At 44.4% G+C, this 15237-nt stretch overlaps 1 protein-coding gene across 1 annotated transcript; it reads right to left on the bottom strand.

Annotated features, from left to right (window-relative positions):
• Positions 1-13464: 13464 nt before the first annotated feature.
• On the bottom strand, positions 13465-14815 carry LOC148998707 (serine/threonine-protein kinase-like protein ACR4). The gene has a single exon (XM_089141769.1). The coding sequence runs from the start codon at positions 14722-14724 to the stop codon at positions 13723-13725; it is 1002 nt and encodes a 333-aa protein (XP_088997895.1). The 5' UTR covers positions 14725-14815; the 3' UTR covers positions 13465-13722.
• Positions 14816-15237: the final 422 nt, after the last annotated feature.

The raw sequence follows: 15237 nt of genomic DNA on the forward strand, positions 1-15237 counted from the left end.
TAGTTTTCCCTTTTAACTTTGCAAGAACAACTCTATAATGGAGTCTTAGAAAGTCCATTAATATAAATTCTGTGAACACATGTTGGGTTCAAATTTACCTCACATTTAGATCTAGATCTTAGGCGAACCTCTCCACTATTGCTTCAATTGATGAGTTCCTTATGTTCATCTCGAAATCATCATAGGAAACCCCCCTTGAAGTCACGCTTCCTCTTGCTCCAACAACGATCCACTCAACCTTGCTTTGAAACCATTTGTTTTGGGACAGATGCACAACCACCACGAAGAAGAACACCAGCAAAACACACTTAAGAAAAGAGATTTCACCAAAGAGAAAGAGATTTTACTATTTCCTCAAAACATCACCACTCTTATACTTTACAAAGTACAACCCTTTGCATGCATTTCTTAATTCCTAGGTTATCCTGTAGAGACTATTTACAACGAAATAAAAAATCCTAATTCTCATATAATTACAAATTTACTCGTGTGCAAGTAATTGACAAAAAATCTTGTTTCAATTACAAATACAACCGAACTATAATTATATGGATAGATAGAATACAAGATATATACCTGAATCCAACAAGTCTAAAAAGAAAACTGTGCATGCTTAAGGGTCTATGGGTTTTGATGGCTTTTAAATCCTTAATTATACATTGATCAAATCACAGCTCTCATCATCCATAATCAGCATCCCCTAAATGTAGATCTATCATTGAGTGTTACTCAATTAGAACACTGTTGACCATAGGAGAGTTGGACAAGCCAAGGGTGGTGGATTGATCGGTTGACAATTAGGGCTGCAGAAGAGGGTGTTAATTGAACTTGTGTTACAGGTAATGGACGCTGAAAAGGGGGCCAAAACTTCTAGCCTTCTGAAGCAATTGGAACACAAATTGGGGTAAACCCCATTATGAAGGGGAATAGCAGAGTGAAAATGACAATAATATCACCTAGAAGTACTTGATCAGGTTTAATTAACTAGAAGCAATCATAGCTCTCCCTCTCCCTTTCCCTTTGCTCTCCTTTTCATGTTGTCTCAGACATGTTATATCCATTCTCCAATGGGCAGCTACAGTAAACGGGGCTAGACTTCTTGTTTTAAAAGTATGACATTGTAACTGTGAAAGCTCCATGGATCAATAGTGGAAACTGTAATTACTATTATTTTCCTAATATTTTTTTAATGCTAAAACAATGAACTCACAAGAATATAGAATTTGTCATACAAAAATTACAAATTATATAACCATGATTGAACATAAAATATTAACAAAGTGAGCAATTCAAAGTGACATTTGAGTGTCTATATGAATTAGATAAACTTATGATTATTGATGCGGATCACTTATGCTTCTGGATTCGGCTGAGTCACCTCTCGTATCCGGGACGGTGAGTCCTGCAAAAAAGGGTTAGATGCGGGCCGGCTTGTGCGCCGGGCAACCGCCTCCGATGATGAAGTCAGAATACGAAGAGCGAGAGGTCTCATGTTAAAGCTACACAAGAATAGACTTAGTGTGTATTGGTTACTTACCGGAGGGGTAGATCTGTGCATTTATAGTATGGATGTTACCTTTTATGTATTTGGTAAGTCAACCAGACAAGGGCTGATGTTTCTCCTCGGATCATGCTCCCTTGTTGTTAGTCCCATTCGATCAGCTGCTGAGTTGACCTTCTATAACAAGGATGATTGCCATATTTGTGGCGTACGTTACGCTTTTGGTCATGGATGATCGGCATCCTTCCCGATTAACTGGCATGTGGAGCCCCATCCGGGCAGGACCCGGTCAGGTTTTACCTGTTGAAACCGGGTGGAACCCGACTAACATGGCAATATATAATATTCGGGTTATGCCCGTTTGGTGCTCATCTTTCCGTATCATAAGCCCCCTATCCCGATCGTTGCTTGCGATGTTCGGGATAGCTAGGAGGTTGGAGCAAGTTGTGTCTCGGGAGATTCTAGGAGTACCCTTTAATGGACGCATTAAATGCCTGCGAACTAAAGTGACCAGCCGTTTTTTGTAATGGCTATCCTCCAGGACTTCGCCCAACCTGGGATTGACACGTCAGGCGGCTAGGCGTAGGCTCATAATGAGAGCCTCGGGGGAGGCGAACCGTCTCCATTTTGTAACCGTCGATCATCAAGAGTCGTAACCGTCTGATCAAGAAATGTAACGCCTCTTCCGGCAATATAAATAGGGACCTTTCCCTTCATTTTCTTCCCACTGTTTTCTTCGCTCTCGACTTATCAACGCTCCCGACTGACTTCTGAAGCTCCTCAAGCCTTCCCTGCTTTTAATCAGTAAGTTTCCTTTTCTTATGGCCCCGAGGAGATATAAGGCCCCGAAGAAGCCAAAAGTAAGCTTGAGAGGGTTTAGGTATCAGAATAAGGTTCCCGTTCCCATCTACCGTGATAGGCGTCGTCGGGCCGAGGGTTATACTAGTGAGGGTGACAGCAATCAAACCAAAAAGTATAATCTGACCGGGGATCGTCTGAAAGAACTCCACGAGCAATCTTCTGACGAGGAGAAATCCAAATCCAACAGCTGCTCCACCCAGGATGATGATCTTCGACTCTATAATGAGATCCAGGAGATGTTCCGCAAGGATAGAGAGAGACAGGAGGTGCAGGTCCCGACTGCATCCCCCGTACCCGATGAAGTAGAAGAGGAGGTAGAGGCCGAAGTAGAGGCCGAAGTAGAAGCCGTTCCTAGTGTCGAGTCTCGGGAGGGTCCCGTTCATAGTTCAAATTCGAACCCTGCCCCTGCCTCTGATTCCGCTACTCCTTCCGCCCAGAGCGCCTTGAGACCTGAGTCTACCGCCACATCTCGGGATCCCCCCGCTTTATCTTCCCAAGCTTTCCTTCGGACGGATGTCCCGTCCACATCCCGAGTATCTAGATCAAAGGCTCCGCCCCGTCCACCTTTTCAACGTCCCAGCGGTTTCCGGGGAGCCATTCCCCGTAAACCCGATTGCAAGAAGCTTGATTCCGCAGCCTTGGAGTTGCTTCGATCAGAGCCCCTAAGTCCCTGGCACATTAACTTTGTCCAGAACTCTTCGGGACCTGAATTTTATCTCTGCTCCCTGTTTCCCGAAGATCTGGAGAGATTTTTGTTTAGTTTTGGTATACCCGAGGGATATCAGGTCATTATCCCGACTGATAGCCAAAGGGTGAACAGCCCTCCCGAGGGATTCTATCCCTTGTACTATGATGCTTTCATCGGGGGGCTACGTCTCCCGTTGCATTACATTTTTGTTGATTTTCTAGATCACTACGGGCTCAGCCCATCTAACTTGAGCCCGAATAGCTGGCGAATCATGATCGGATTCGTCATCTTCTGTCATAATGTGGGAGTGTTCCCGACTTTCTCCATGTTACATCAATTCTATTCTCTGCATCCGCACTCCCAGCGTGGCTGGTTTTTCCTTTCAAAGAGGATTTCTTCCTCCTTCCAGGGTAGCTTTATCCTGAAAGACTCCCTCCCGTCCACCACTAAGAAGTGGAGGGAATTCTTCCTTTTCTTTAAACCCCCTATTCCCGAGCCTTTCATTACTCAATTCCAAGAAGTGTCTAAGGAAGATATTGAGATATTAAATGACCCAGTCGATCTGGATCCCGACGAAGAAAGATGGGTCGGGATCATCAACCAAGTGGACGATGACGAGTTTGCCGTCCATGGTTATTCCATGGAATATGAAATTGTACTTCAGAGATGGGGATTTTCCCCGGGTAAGCATTTACTTTTATCACTTTTCCCGAGTTCATTCTGTGCTGACCTGATTATACATTCTTTGCTTTGCAGTGAGTCATAACATCTCTGATGATGATTTGATGGCGATGGCCCTCGGGAAGATGGACGAGGCCAAAAGAAGGAAACCGATGTCCAACACCAAACCTTCAACTTCGGGAGTTTTGAAAACAAAAACTTCCGCAAAATCCTCAGTCCCCGCGCCAACAAGGGTTGCTACCCCAAAAGGCCAAGCTTCTGTGACTGTTGGGGCTGAGAAGAGTCCCAGAAAGAAGATCCCTACTTCGGGATCTGAGAAACGGAAGGCTGATGGGATTGTTCCTCCTCCCAAGAGAGTCCGTATTGATGAATCAGCCCGAGAGGTGGCGCCTTCTTCAACTGGCGATCCCCATTTCAACAGTGTCTTCAGTGACTCGGGATATGCCGAGACGTGGCTCAACGAGGCCACGAATGACGCCGATCAGGTGTACCTGAAGAACCTCCCGAACAGGGAGTTTTTCCAAGAGGGATTCAGGTATTTTTCTTCTTTTATACCCGACTCAATATTCCCGTTCATATCTAACCTGGGGGCTTACCTTTCTTTTAGGTATGTTGCTGGAGCAGTACACATATTTTCCGAGTCCCTCCGGAGAGCCCGGGATTAGGCCAACCAACTGGCGCTGGCCAAACAGCTCCATGGGGAGTCAAACGTTCGGGCCCGGGCTGCCATTACTGAGAAGGAAGAGGCAGAGAAAAAACTGAAAGAGGCCGAAGAGAAGGCGGCCAAGTTGAAAAAGGAGAGGGACGTTCTTTCCAAAAGTAAGAATAAATATAAAGGGAAAGTTAACGACCTTGAAGATAAGGTCGGGAAGATTACTGAGGATCTGAGGGCATCTGAGGCCCTCTTGGTGGCGGAGAAGACTGAGAATGCCCAACTCAAGGATAAGCTGAAGGAGCTTGAGACCTCGGGAGCTGAAACCTCTAGACGGGGTGTGCTTGAGGACTACTTCCAGACTCAAGAATTCAAGAGTCTTTGTTTGGCCATCGCTACTCCCGCCTTCAAAAGAGGGATGCGCATGGCTTTTAAGAAGGTTCTTGAGCAGACGGATCTTCCTCGTCCGTTAGAGTTAGAGAAGCTCCTGGACCCTCAGATTTATGATGAGCTTCAGCGCCTCCGACCTGAAGGCCTTCCCGAACTTGAATCTTTTCCTTTCCCCGATGCACTGGATTACATTGAACCTCTTCCCCAACCTTCTCCCGAGGAAGAAGTAGGAGAGGAAGGAGTTGATGAAGATGAGGGAGAAAATGCTCGGGGAGAAGATAATTCGGAGAAAACTCTTGCGGAAGGAGAAGATCAAGGTTCCCCAGCCATCGTCCTGCAAGCATGCAGGAGTCTCTTGAAGGTGGGATCGAGGCAGCCGTCAGAGAGGATCTTCCCGAGGTTCCAGATGTACAAATCGACTAATGATTTTCAAGACTTGTTACCTTCTGTTTGTCTCTTTCTCTCTTGACCTCCAATTTTGTAACCTTTTTATGAATGAATCAAATATTTTGCCTTCGTTTTCCGTTGCACTCTTTTTTAAGATCGAGAATAAATGAGGGATCAAACGGGAGTGACCCGAGTGACTGGTATCTTTCAAGAAAAGATGCAAGTCCTTAAAAAGGAATAATTGATCAAACGGGAGTGACCTGAATGACTGGTATCTTTAAAGAAAAGATACAAGTCCTTAAAAAGGAATAATTGATCAAACGGGAGTGACCCGAATGACTGGTATCTTTCAAGAAAAGATGCAAGTCCTTAAAAAGGAATAATTGATCAAACGGGAGTGACCCGAATGACTGGTATCTTTCAAGAAAAGATGCAAGTCCTTAAAAAAGGAATAATTGATCAAACGGGAGTGACCCGAATGACTGGTATCTTTCAAGAAAAGATGCAAGTCCTTAAAAAGGAATAATTGATCAACGACGGACCCGCAATGACTGGTATCTTTCAAGAAAAGATGCAAGTCCTTAAAAAAGGAATAATTGATCAAACGGAAGTGAACCCGAGTGAATGGTATCTTTAAGAAAAGATGCAAGTTCCTTTAAAAAGGAGTAATTGTAAACGGGATGGACCCGAATTTATTGTATCTTCCTTAGAAAGATTTGATCTGGTAAAAGATGGAGGCATAGACGGAACAGACCCAACGTCTATAATGGTTATTGGTAGAACTTTCTCAAATTGGTGGAATGCCATGAACGATCAATCGGTTTTCCGCTTTCTACATTCTTCAGTCGGTATGATCCCGGCCTTGTTTCTTTTTCTACCAGGTAAGGTCCTTCCCATGTTGGAGCTAGCTTTCCTTGATTTCTCGGGTCTGAAGCCCCTGTACGTCTTAAAACTAGATCTCCCAACCTATATCTTCGGTTCTTAACCCGAGAATTGTAGTGCTGTGCTGCTCTTTTTTGATACAATAGATTCTTTTGTTGTGCTCTTGCTCGGGCTTCTTGCAAAAGATCTAAATTCTCCCTTAGTCCTTGATCATTTTGTTGCTCGTTAAACGCATCATAACGCAACGATCCAGCCAATACTTCCACGGGAGCTAGGGCTTCAGTCCCATAAGCTAAACAAAAAGGGGTTTCGCCAGTTGGGGTTCGCACCGTAGTTCTGTATGACCAGAGGACGCTCGGGAGTTCCTCGACCCACATTGCCCGATTATCCTCCAACCTTTTTTTGATCCCATCGATAAGCGTCCTGTTGGTGACCTCCACTTGTCCATTGCTCTGGGGGTAGACAATCGAAGCAAATCGATGTTCTATATGGTACCTCATACAAAAGGATTTGAACCCGGCGCCTTCAAATTGTTTGCCATTGTCCGTCACTAATATCCGGGGTATCCCGAACCTATATATTATCTTCTCTTCAAAAAACTTTTCCATCTGTTTCTCCGTGATGGAAGATAACGGTTCAGCCTCGACCCACTTTGTAAAGTAATCTATTGCGACCACCATATACTCCCGATTCTTAGGAGCTTTCGGTAATTTCCCGACAAGGTCCATTCCCCACATCGCAAATGGCGTCGGGTTGGAGATAGATATCATGGGGACTGCTGGTAACTTTGGGACATTAGCGTGTTTCTGGCATCGTTCGCATTTACGGACATATTCAATCGCGTCCTTTTGTACTGTAGGCCAGAATATTCCCGACCTTAATACTTTTTGTGCCAATGCCTTCCCGCCCATGTGTGCACCACATGCCTTCGTGGATTTCAGCTAGGGCATAACTTGCTTGGGATGGCCCAACACATCTCAAGAGAGGATTCGTGAAGGACCTCCTATACAGCTGATCCCCGACCATGGTGAACCGAGCGGCTTGATTCCGGACTCTTTTTGCTTCCTTTGGATCAATCGGGAGAATGTCATCCCGGATATACGCAATCAGAGGTGTGGTCCAGTCTGGTTCCTTACTGATCTCAAAGGTTTCTACCTCCTGGATACTCGGGCCACTTAATTCTTCAATGTAAACCGCCGAGTCCAAGTTTTTGTAGTTTGCCATTGACAATCGGGAGAGTTCATCCGCGTTTTCATTTTCTTTTCTTGGTATCTGTCGGTATGTTACCCGTTCGAAGAAAGTTTGAAACTATCCAACCTTGACTAAATACTTAGCCATTCTTTCATCCTTTGCTTCATACTCCCCCTTGATTTGGTTGACAACCAGTTGAGAGTCACTTCTTACTTCTAGCTCCCGAACCCTGAGGGCTCGGGCCACTCGTAAGCCTGCTATGACAGCTTCGTACTCTGCTTCATTGTTTGAGGCTGGGAATTTAAACCTTATAGCATAGCTAATAGTGAAGTTTTCGGGACTACAGAGGGTCAAGCCTGCTCCCGATCCTGAAACATTACTCGAACCATCAACATGCAGAATCCACAAGTCGGATATTCCAGCCGTTGATACTGGGTCGCTCCTCCGTGGTAGAGTGCTTTCGACAACAAAGTCGGCCAATACCTGGGCTTTTATGGCCGTCCTCGGTCTAAATTCGATCTGGTACTCACTAAGCTCCACGGACCACCCGACCATCCTCCCTGCCACATCAGGTCTTTGTAGTATTTCCTTTAATGGAAAATTAGTCGGGACTATTATCGGGTGTGATTGGAAGTAGGGCCTTAGTTTTCGTGATGCCACGAGAAGCGCCAACGCCTGTTTATCGATGTCCGGGTATCGCTTTTCAGCATCTATAAGCACATGGCTCACATAGTAGATCGGGTTCTGAACGGTATCACCCCGAACCAAAACTGCACTGACTGCCGTTGGCAAAATTGCCAGATAGATCGTAAGGACCTCCCCAGACAGGGGGTCGGGCCAAAACAGTGTTGTCCCGAGATACGTTACAAGATGATCAAAGGCCCGTTGGCATTCCGGTGTCCAAGTGACTGTTCCCGAGCTTGACGTAGTCTTCAAGGCTTTGAAGAACGTGTTGCACTTTTCCCCAGCTCGGGATATGAACCGGTTCAAAGCGGCCACCCTCCTGGTTAAACACTGGATTTCTTTTATTGTAACTGGTGGTGTCATCTCGATCAGTGCTTGAATCTTTTCTGGATTAGCCTCGATTCCTCTTTGGGAAACCATGAACCCAAGGAACTTTTCCGAGGAAACCCCGAAGGCGCATTTTTCAGGGTTCAGGCGCATTCGGTACGTCCTGAGAACATCAAATGTCTCTTCCAAGTCAGCCAAATGTCCTGCCCGAACCAAGCTTTTTACAAGCATGTCGTCTACATAGACCTCCATGTTTCGCCCGATTTGCCTTTGAAAAATTCTATTGATGACTCTCGATAAGTTGCCCCTGCATTTTTCAAGCCGAACGGCATTACTCGGTAGTAATAACTTTCCCGATCAGTCATAAAGGAAGTGTGTTTCTCGTCCTCCCGACTCATCAAGATCTAGTTATATCCCGAGTATGCGTCCATGAAACTAAGGACTTCGTGACCAGCAGTGGCATCGATCAGAAGATCAATCCTCGGGAGAGGGTAGCAATCCTTAGGGCAGGCTTTGTTCAAGTCAGTGTAGTCGGTACACATTCTCCATTTCCCGTTTGCTTTCTTAACCATGACTACATTGGCCAGCCAGGTCGGGCATTCGATTGGTTCTATGAAACCCGACCTCTCTAATTTGTCAACCTCGACCCTGATTGCCTCGTGCTTTTCAATCGCAAAATTTCTTCGTCTTTGGATGACCGGGGTTGCATCCTTCCGTATCCAGAGCTTGTGCTCGCTACCCGTCTGTCTATCCGGGCATATCATTTGCCGACCATGCAAAGATATCCGCATTATCACACAAGAACCGGGTAAGTTCTTCCTTGAAATCTTCCGGTTGTTCTGAGCCAATAAACGTTCCTCGGTCAGGAAGAGATTGACTAAGCTGGATCCTTTCCAGCTTCTCCACGGGTTCTGCCCGTTGCATGCTTTCCTCATCACGATCGTCCCGAACCTCGACATTCATGGCTGTTCCCGAACTTTCTGGCTTACGCTTTTCCTTCAAGTAGTTTGTATAACATTGGCGGGAAGCCGATTGATCTGAGCAACATTCCCCGACTCCTGATTCGGTCGGGAACTTTAACTTCATATGTCTGGGAGACACCACTGCTTCAAGTGCATTCAATGTTGGTCGTCCCAGAATGACATTATATGCCGACAGCTCCCGGACCACCATGAAGTTCACCCTAACCAAAGTATCTCGGGGTGACTTTCCAACTTTGAGATCCAGATGGATCGTTCCTTCTGCCACTGTGGATGATCCTGCGAAACCATATAGTGGCGTTGATGATGGTGTCAACAAATCATCAGCCAACTTCAATCTTCTGAAGGCATCATACGAGATGAGATCGACAGAGGATCCTGTGTCCACCAGAACTCGGTGAACCTCCCGGTTTGCTATTTTGACTTTGATGATAATCGCGTCATCATGTGGTGACGTGACACCATCTAAGTCCGCGTCCGTAAAAGTTATTGGCTCGAGACATGCCGGATTTTGCCTTTTCTTAGGCAGATGAACAGCCCCTACGAACCGAGCCTTTTGCTTTGCCTTTCTGATTGATTCCACAGTTGGTCCCCCCATAATCACGTACACAGGTGTTTCTTCCCGATCCGCCTTCTCCTTTCCCTTGTCCGCTTTTTTGACAAGCTCTTTTGGACTTGGGGATCGGCCTCTTTTCTTTGGAGCGGGTGAGTACCCTCGGCTCTTCCCCGATTGCTTTACATACTGACCCAGCTTTCCTTGCTGAATCAATTTCTCTATTTCAAACTTCAGATTCCGACAGGCATCCGTATGATGGCCGTAATCCTGGTGGAATCGGCAATATTTCGTCATATCCCGATCCTCTGGAGGTGCACGTATCTTCCCGGGCCATTTCAACTCCTTTTTATCCCGAATATTCATCAGAATTTCTGATGGCTTCGAGTTTAGAGGAGTATAGTTCACTTGTTCACGCTTCCAGTTACCTTTTGACCTCTGATGCTTGTCACTCGGGGATGGTTTATCCATGTCCTGATCTGATCTTCTGTCCCGATCTGCTTTGACTCGAGCATTTATCACTTCATAAACACTGGCTTGCTTTTGACACCTGCGTAACAGCGTCCCATACGTTCTTGGCTTGTCCGTCAGCAAGACTTCCAGAAGCCTTTGGTGGGTAATGCCACTCCAAAGCGCATTGTATGCAACTTGATCATCAAGCTCCTCGATCTCGATGGCAACTTCGTCGAATCTTTTCAGATAATCCCGAATGGACTCATTTCGTCCTTGTCGTATGCCGAAGAGACTATCGGACGTCTTTTTACTCCCGATCGCGCTGCGGAATCGGGCTATGAATTTCTGGGCCAACTCCCGGAAATTATTTATTGATGCCGGTCGTAGACTGCTAAACCATTTAATAGCCGGGCCCTTGAGTGACGTTGGGAAAGTTCTGCAGAGCAATTCATCCTCCCGACCTAGCACAGTCATTACTGATTTGAAGTAGCTGATATGTTCCTTTGGATTTGTTTTCCCTTCAAAAGGGGTGAAGGTTGGCATGATGAAATTTCTAGGGAGAGGCATGTTCATGATTTCGTCTGAGAACGGCTCCCGATCTACTACGTCAAGATCCTCGTCATGATCCCGATCTTCCAGCTTTCGTTCGACCTCGGCCACTCGCCTTCGCAGCCGGTTCTGCCTTGTACCATCCTCATCGGATTCGACACGTTCCCTCCTTGAACGAGGGTTTGTAGTCTCCTTCCTTTGGGATGGTGCCCAAGAGGTCGAAATTCTCGACCTTGAAGGTTGGGGTTGGCTTTCCCCTTCTTCCTCCTTATCCACGATCTCATCGACCTCTTCCCGACGATCCCTGGGGGGCAAGGATCCTGTTTTAGGCGGCAACGAAATGCGCTCTAAAGCACTGATCCTTGTTCCATTAGGCATGGTTTGGCGCTTGCTACGATCGGGTTGTACTTCCCTTTGTTCCCGAGTATTTTTTGCTCTCGGGATACGCCTTGGATGTCGGACTCCTCGCACCATCCTGAAGGCTTTCATTAGCCTTCCAGACTGGGTATTACGCATTGGTCCTTGTTCGACCCCAATTTGATGCACTAAACCGCGTAATACCCCTTGCATTTCGAGCATACCTTTGCGTATCTCGTCCATATCTGCCATAATGGCCTGGTCCCGGGGACCTCGTGATGTTCCTTCTTCATTTGGATCGTCCAGAACCATGTTGTCTGGAAGTACCTCTTGTTCCTCGTGAACCGATGGATTAATCATTTCTTCGGGAATCACTCGATCATCCCCTGTACTTTCTTGTCGGGAACGTCCGTTAGTTCGTCGCACCATGACTTCCAAGCTTTGTCGTTCCCACAGACGGCACCAAACTAATGCGGATCACTTATACTTCTGGATCCGGCTGAGTCACCTCTCGTATCCGGGACGGTGAGTCCTGCAAAAAAGGGTTAGATGCGGGCCGGCTTGTGCGCCGGGCAACCGCCTCCGATGATGAAGTCAGAATACGAAGAGCGAGAGGTCTCGTGTTAAAGCTACACAAGAATAGACTTAGTGTGTATTGGTTACTTACCGGAGGGGTAGATCTGTGCATTTATAGTATGGATGTTACCTTTTATGTATTTGGTAAGTCAACCAGACAAGGGCTGATGTTTCTCCTCGGATCATGCTCCCTTGTTGTTATTCCCATTCGATCAGCTGCTGAGTTGACCTTCTATAACAAGAATGATTGCCATATTTGTGGCGTACGTTACGCTTTTGGTCATGGATGATCGGCATCCTTCCCGATTAACTGGCATGTGGAGCCCCATCCGGGCCAGACCCGGTCAGGTTTTACCTGTTGAAACCGGGTGGAACCCGACTAACATGGCAATATATAATATTCGGGTTATGCCCGTTTGGTGCTCATCTTTCCGTATCAATTATGTTGTGTCTATGCTTTTGACAAGTATCGATCCTCCATTCACATGAAAAAGATAAATTCTAACCCATATAGTTGGATGCTTGACAAGTGTCTAATCTAAAAATAAGATTCAATTTTTTAGGAAATTAATTAAAATAAAGTGTAATCCCACTAACATTGTTAAGATTGGTCTAGATCCCTACCCCTACATGGAAAGTAAATATCATGTATATAAGTTGTATGATAAATGTTAGAAAGAGACTTAACAAATACCATAATCTCATATAACCCCACTATACCGTTAACACATGCTTTTATTTTTTTAGACGGAAATATTGATGTCTTATATGAATCCTAACATTATTGCGTTAATGAGGAGGTGATCCAGAATTTCAGTTCCACATCCACGTAAGCTAATAAATGAAAATTATCTTTTTTGAGACTTTAGCCCCATTCTTATAAAGTCATAAATTGATCGGTTTTACAAATAAAAAATAAAAACTTGGTCGGGAAAAAATTATGCTGAAGAGCCGTAAATTAAGCTGGGCAGTCAACAACCGAAGCATTCTAAGAGTCTTACGAATGTGTTTTGATTTAATAATGGTGATATTTGGCATTGTAATATTTATTGTTTTGTCGATTAATCTTGAAAGCTATGCCCAAACAACCAAAGCTTCATGGCTTTTCCTTCAAGTGCGGGAATTCTGCCATGTATACATTTTCGTGCATGCACAAAACTATCAAATGTCTACTAATGCCAAAGATGGATGTGAAGCTCTCAGAACCTTGGAATCCCTAAATATACATTTTCAATTAATTTTTACCTGATTTTTTAATTATGGGAAAGATCAATCATGTCATCTCAATAAATAAATAAATAAAATCTTTATGAATTTTGAATGCAAAAATGGTATACTATTTAAGAAAGAAGTCTACCTTTAAACACTGACACGTGGATATACATGACGACAAAAAATTAGAATACAGTTGGTTACTTTCTTGAATGCTTAACTTTCGAAAAGACGATTCCTATTCAACAGTCACACGACACAACCATAATCTCCCTTAAGCTAAGATCACATTGAGAACTATCAAAGGGTTGGTTCATGTCGTAATATTCAACTCTCTCGTGGTGTATGTAATAACACTCACTGTCAACATATAAAATTACTCATTCTAAAAGTAAAAAATTAAAATACAATATTTAAAAAAAAAGAAGATGTCTTTTACGTATCTTGTAGAATGTACAAACCACCTACACTAACAGGTTCATTACCAAGAAACCAAAATGAGATGGGTTCTGTACAAATACGAGAAATGTTACGACAATAAAAATTGGGAAAACAAAAGAGCACTGAAAGCATTGAAGTTTAAATGATTGGTTGCTCCACTATACACTCCAAAAGTTAACCCCTCTAGCCCTTTTCTGCATTAAAACATATTTAAGTCACCGACCAAATGATAAGGCACCGGCCAAGCTTTGCAGTCCACCGATCTCAAATATTAATTCTTCCCATCAAGTGGACTTTAAAGCTTTCTATCTCAGGGATTGAACCCTTGTTCCATGGCTTTTGATCCTAATTTAAAACTTAACTAGACAACTCCACCTCCAAGCTATTCAAAATAGTGGCCACTTGAACAATGGTGGGCCTGTTCTTTCTACTGTTACCAACACAAGCTGATGCAACCTTGGCTAATCTAATAAGAGGTTTCATGTCAGAAGGAATTACAAGTCTCGGGTCTAAGACCTCAACAAGTCTCATAGACCTAATCAACGGCAATGCCCAATCAACCAGTGACCCTTCTTCACACCTTCTTCCACTTAAAAGCTCTAACAAAACTACTCCAAGCCCATATACATCACTTGCCTTGCAAACTCCCCCACCCTCCTTCCAATACTCCTCATCTACATACCCTACAAGACTTCCCCTCTCTTTGGATCCTAAGAAAGATAATCCATAATCACAAACTCTAGGGCAAAACTTCATATCAAACAAGATGTTAGAAGGTTTAACTCTTCCATGTACTACATGTGGCGCCATTCCTTCATGCAAATACTCAATTCCTCTTGCAACTCCAGCTGCAATCCTGAAGCGGCGCCACCGGTCTAAGAGCTGAGCACCACCACAATTTTCATGTAGGTAGAAGTCCAAGCTTTTCATACCCATAAACTCCATGATCATAATTCTCTCTCCTGGAGCTTCTGAGAATCCAATAATTGACACCACATGAGGATGCTGAGCCAATGAAAGAGACTTCACTACTAATGAGAACCCAAAACCAGGATTGCTCAGTACAAGCCCCGGATTGACCCTTTTAACAGCAATTACATCTCCACTGGTTGTCACAGCTACATATACCGTTCCAAGACCGCCTTTTCCTATAATCCGACGATCGTTGAAGCCGTCGGTGGCAGCATCGACTTCAATTAAGGGGTAAGCAGCAGCACATCGCTTGACTGGCAGATTTTCTTCTGAATCCACTGGTCTTCTCCTGCAAAACAAGATGAAGAAGAAGAAACCAAGAATGAACAGAACCATTGAAACAAGAACCAAAACCACGTCATATGCAATTATTCGAGCGTGGCTCATCTTTCTAATTTATCTCTGGTAGGTCTTTGAGTTGGACTGTATATATATAAAGAGAGAGAGAGAGCCGGCCTATAAATTCTTGGGGAGTGAAATGGGCTTGTACTTGAATGTGGAAAATGTTACGCGAAAAAGAATGGTGGTTAGAAAAAGAGGGAATCCCGTAATGTGTACGTTTCTACTTTGAAATTGATTTGTGTAGACTGGTGAGAGATGGTTGGAATTCTTCTACGTTGGTGGTGACATTGGTTGGGACTCTCTCTCTCTAACACTTAGTTGTAAGTTGGAAAATCCACTCAGGGTTCTATTAATATATTTTATATGATTTGGTGAACTCAACGTTCTCTAGTTGTAACCAGATAAGATCACAGTTCCGCCTACCACATATGTTAATTTTGGATGAAAATCTTCTTTTCAAAGGTTGGTGAAAGATGAAGTAATCATGGTTAGAAGGTATCCATTGTAACTGTATCAATCAACACTAATATCAATATATTTGTTTTTTGGTAGACACTA

This window comes from Hakea prostrata, unplaced genomic scaffold (assembly GCF_041222555.1).
Source record: "Hakea prostrata isolate BN-2017 unplaced genomic scaffold, UWA_Hpros_2 contig_175, whole genome shotgun sequence".
NCBI lineage: Eukaryota > Viridiplantae > Streptophyta > Magnoliopsida > Proteales > Proteaceae > Hakea > Hakea prostrata.

Coding starts and splice junctions, on each gene's coding strand:
- LOC148998707 (XM_089141769.1), bottom strand. CDS start 14,724: ATGAGCCACGCTCGAATAATTGCATATGACGTGGTTTTGGTTCTTGTT.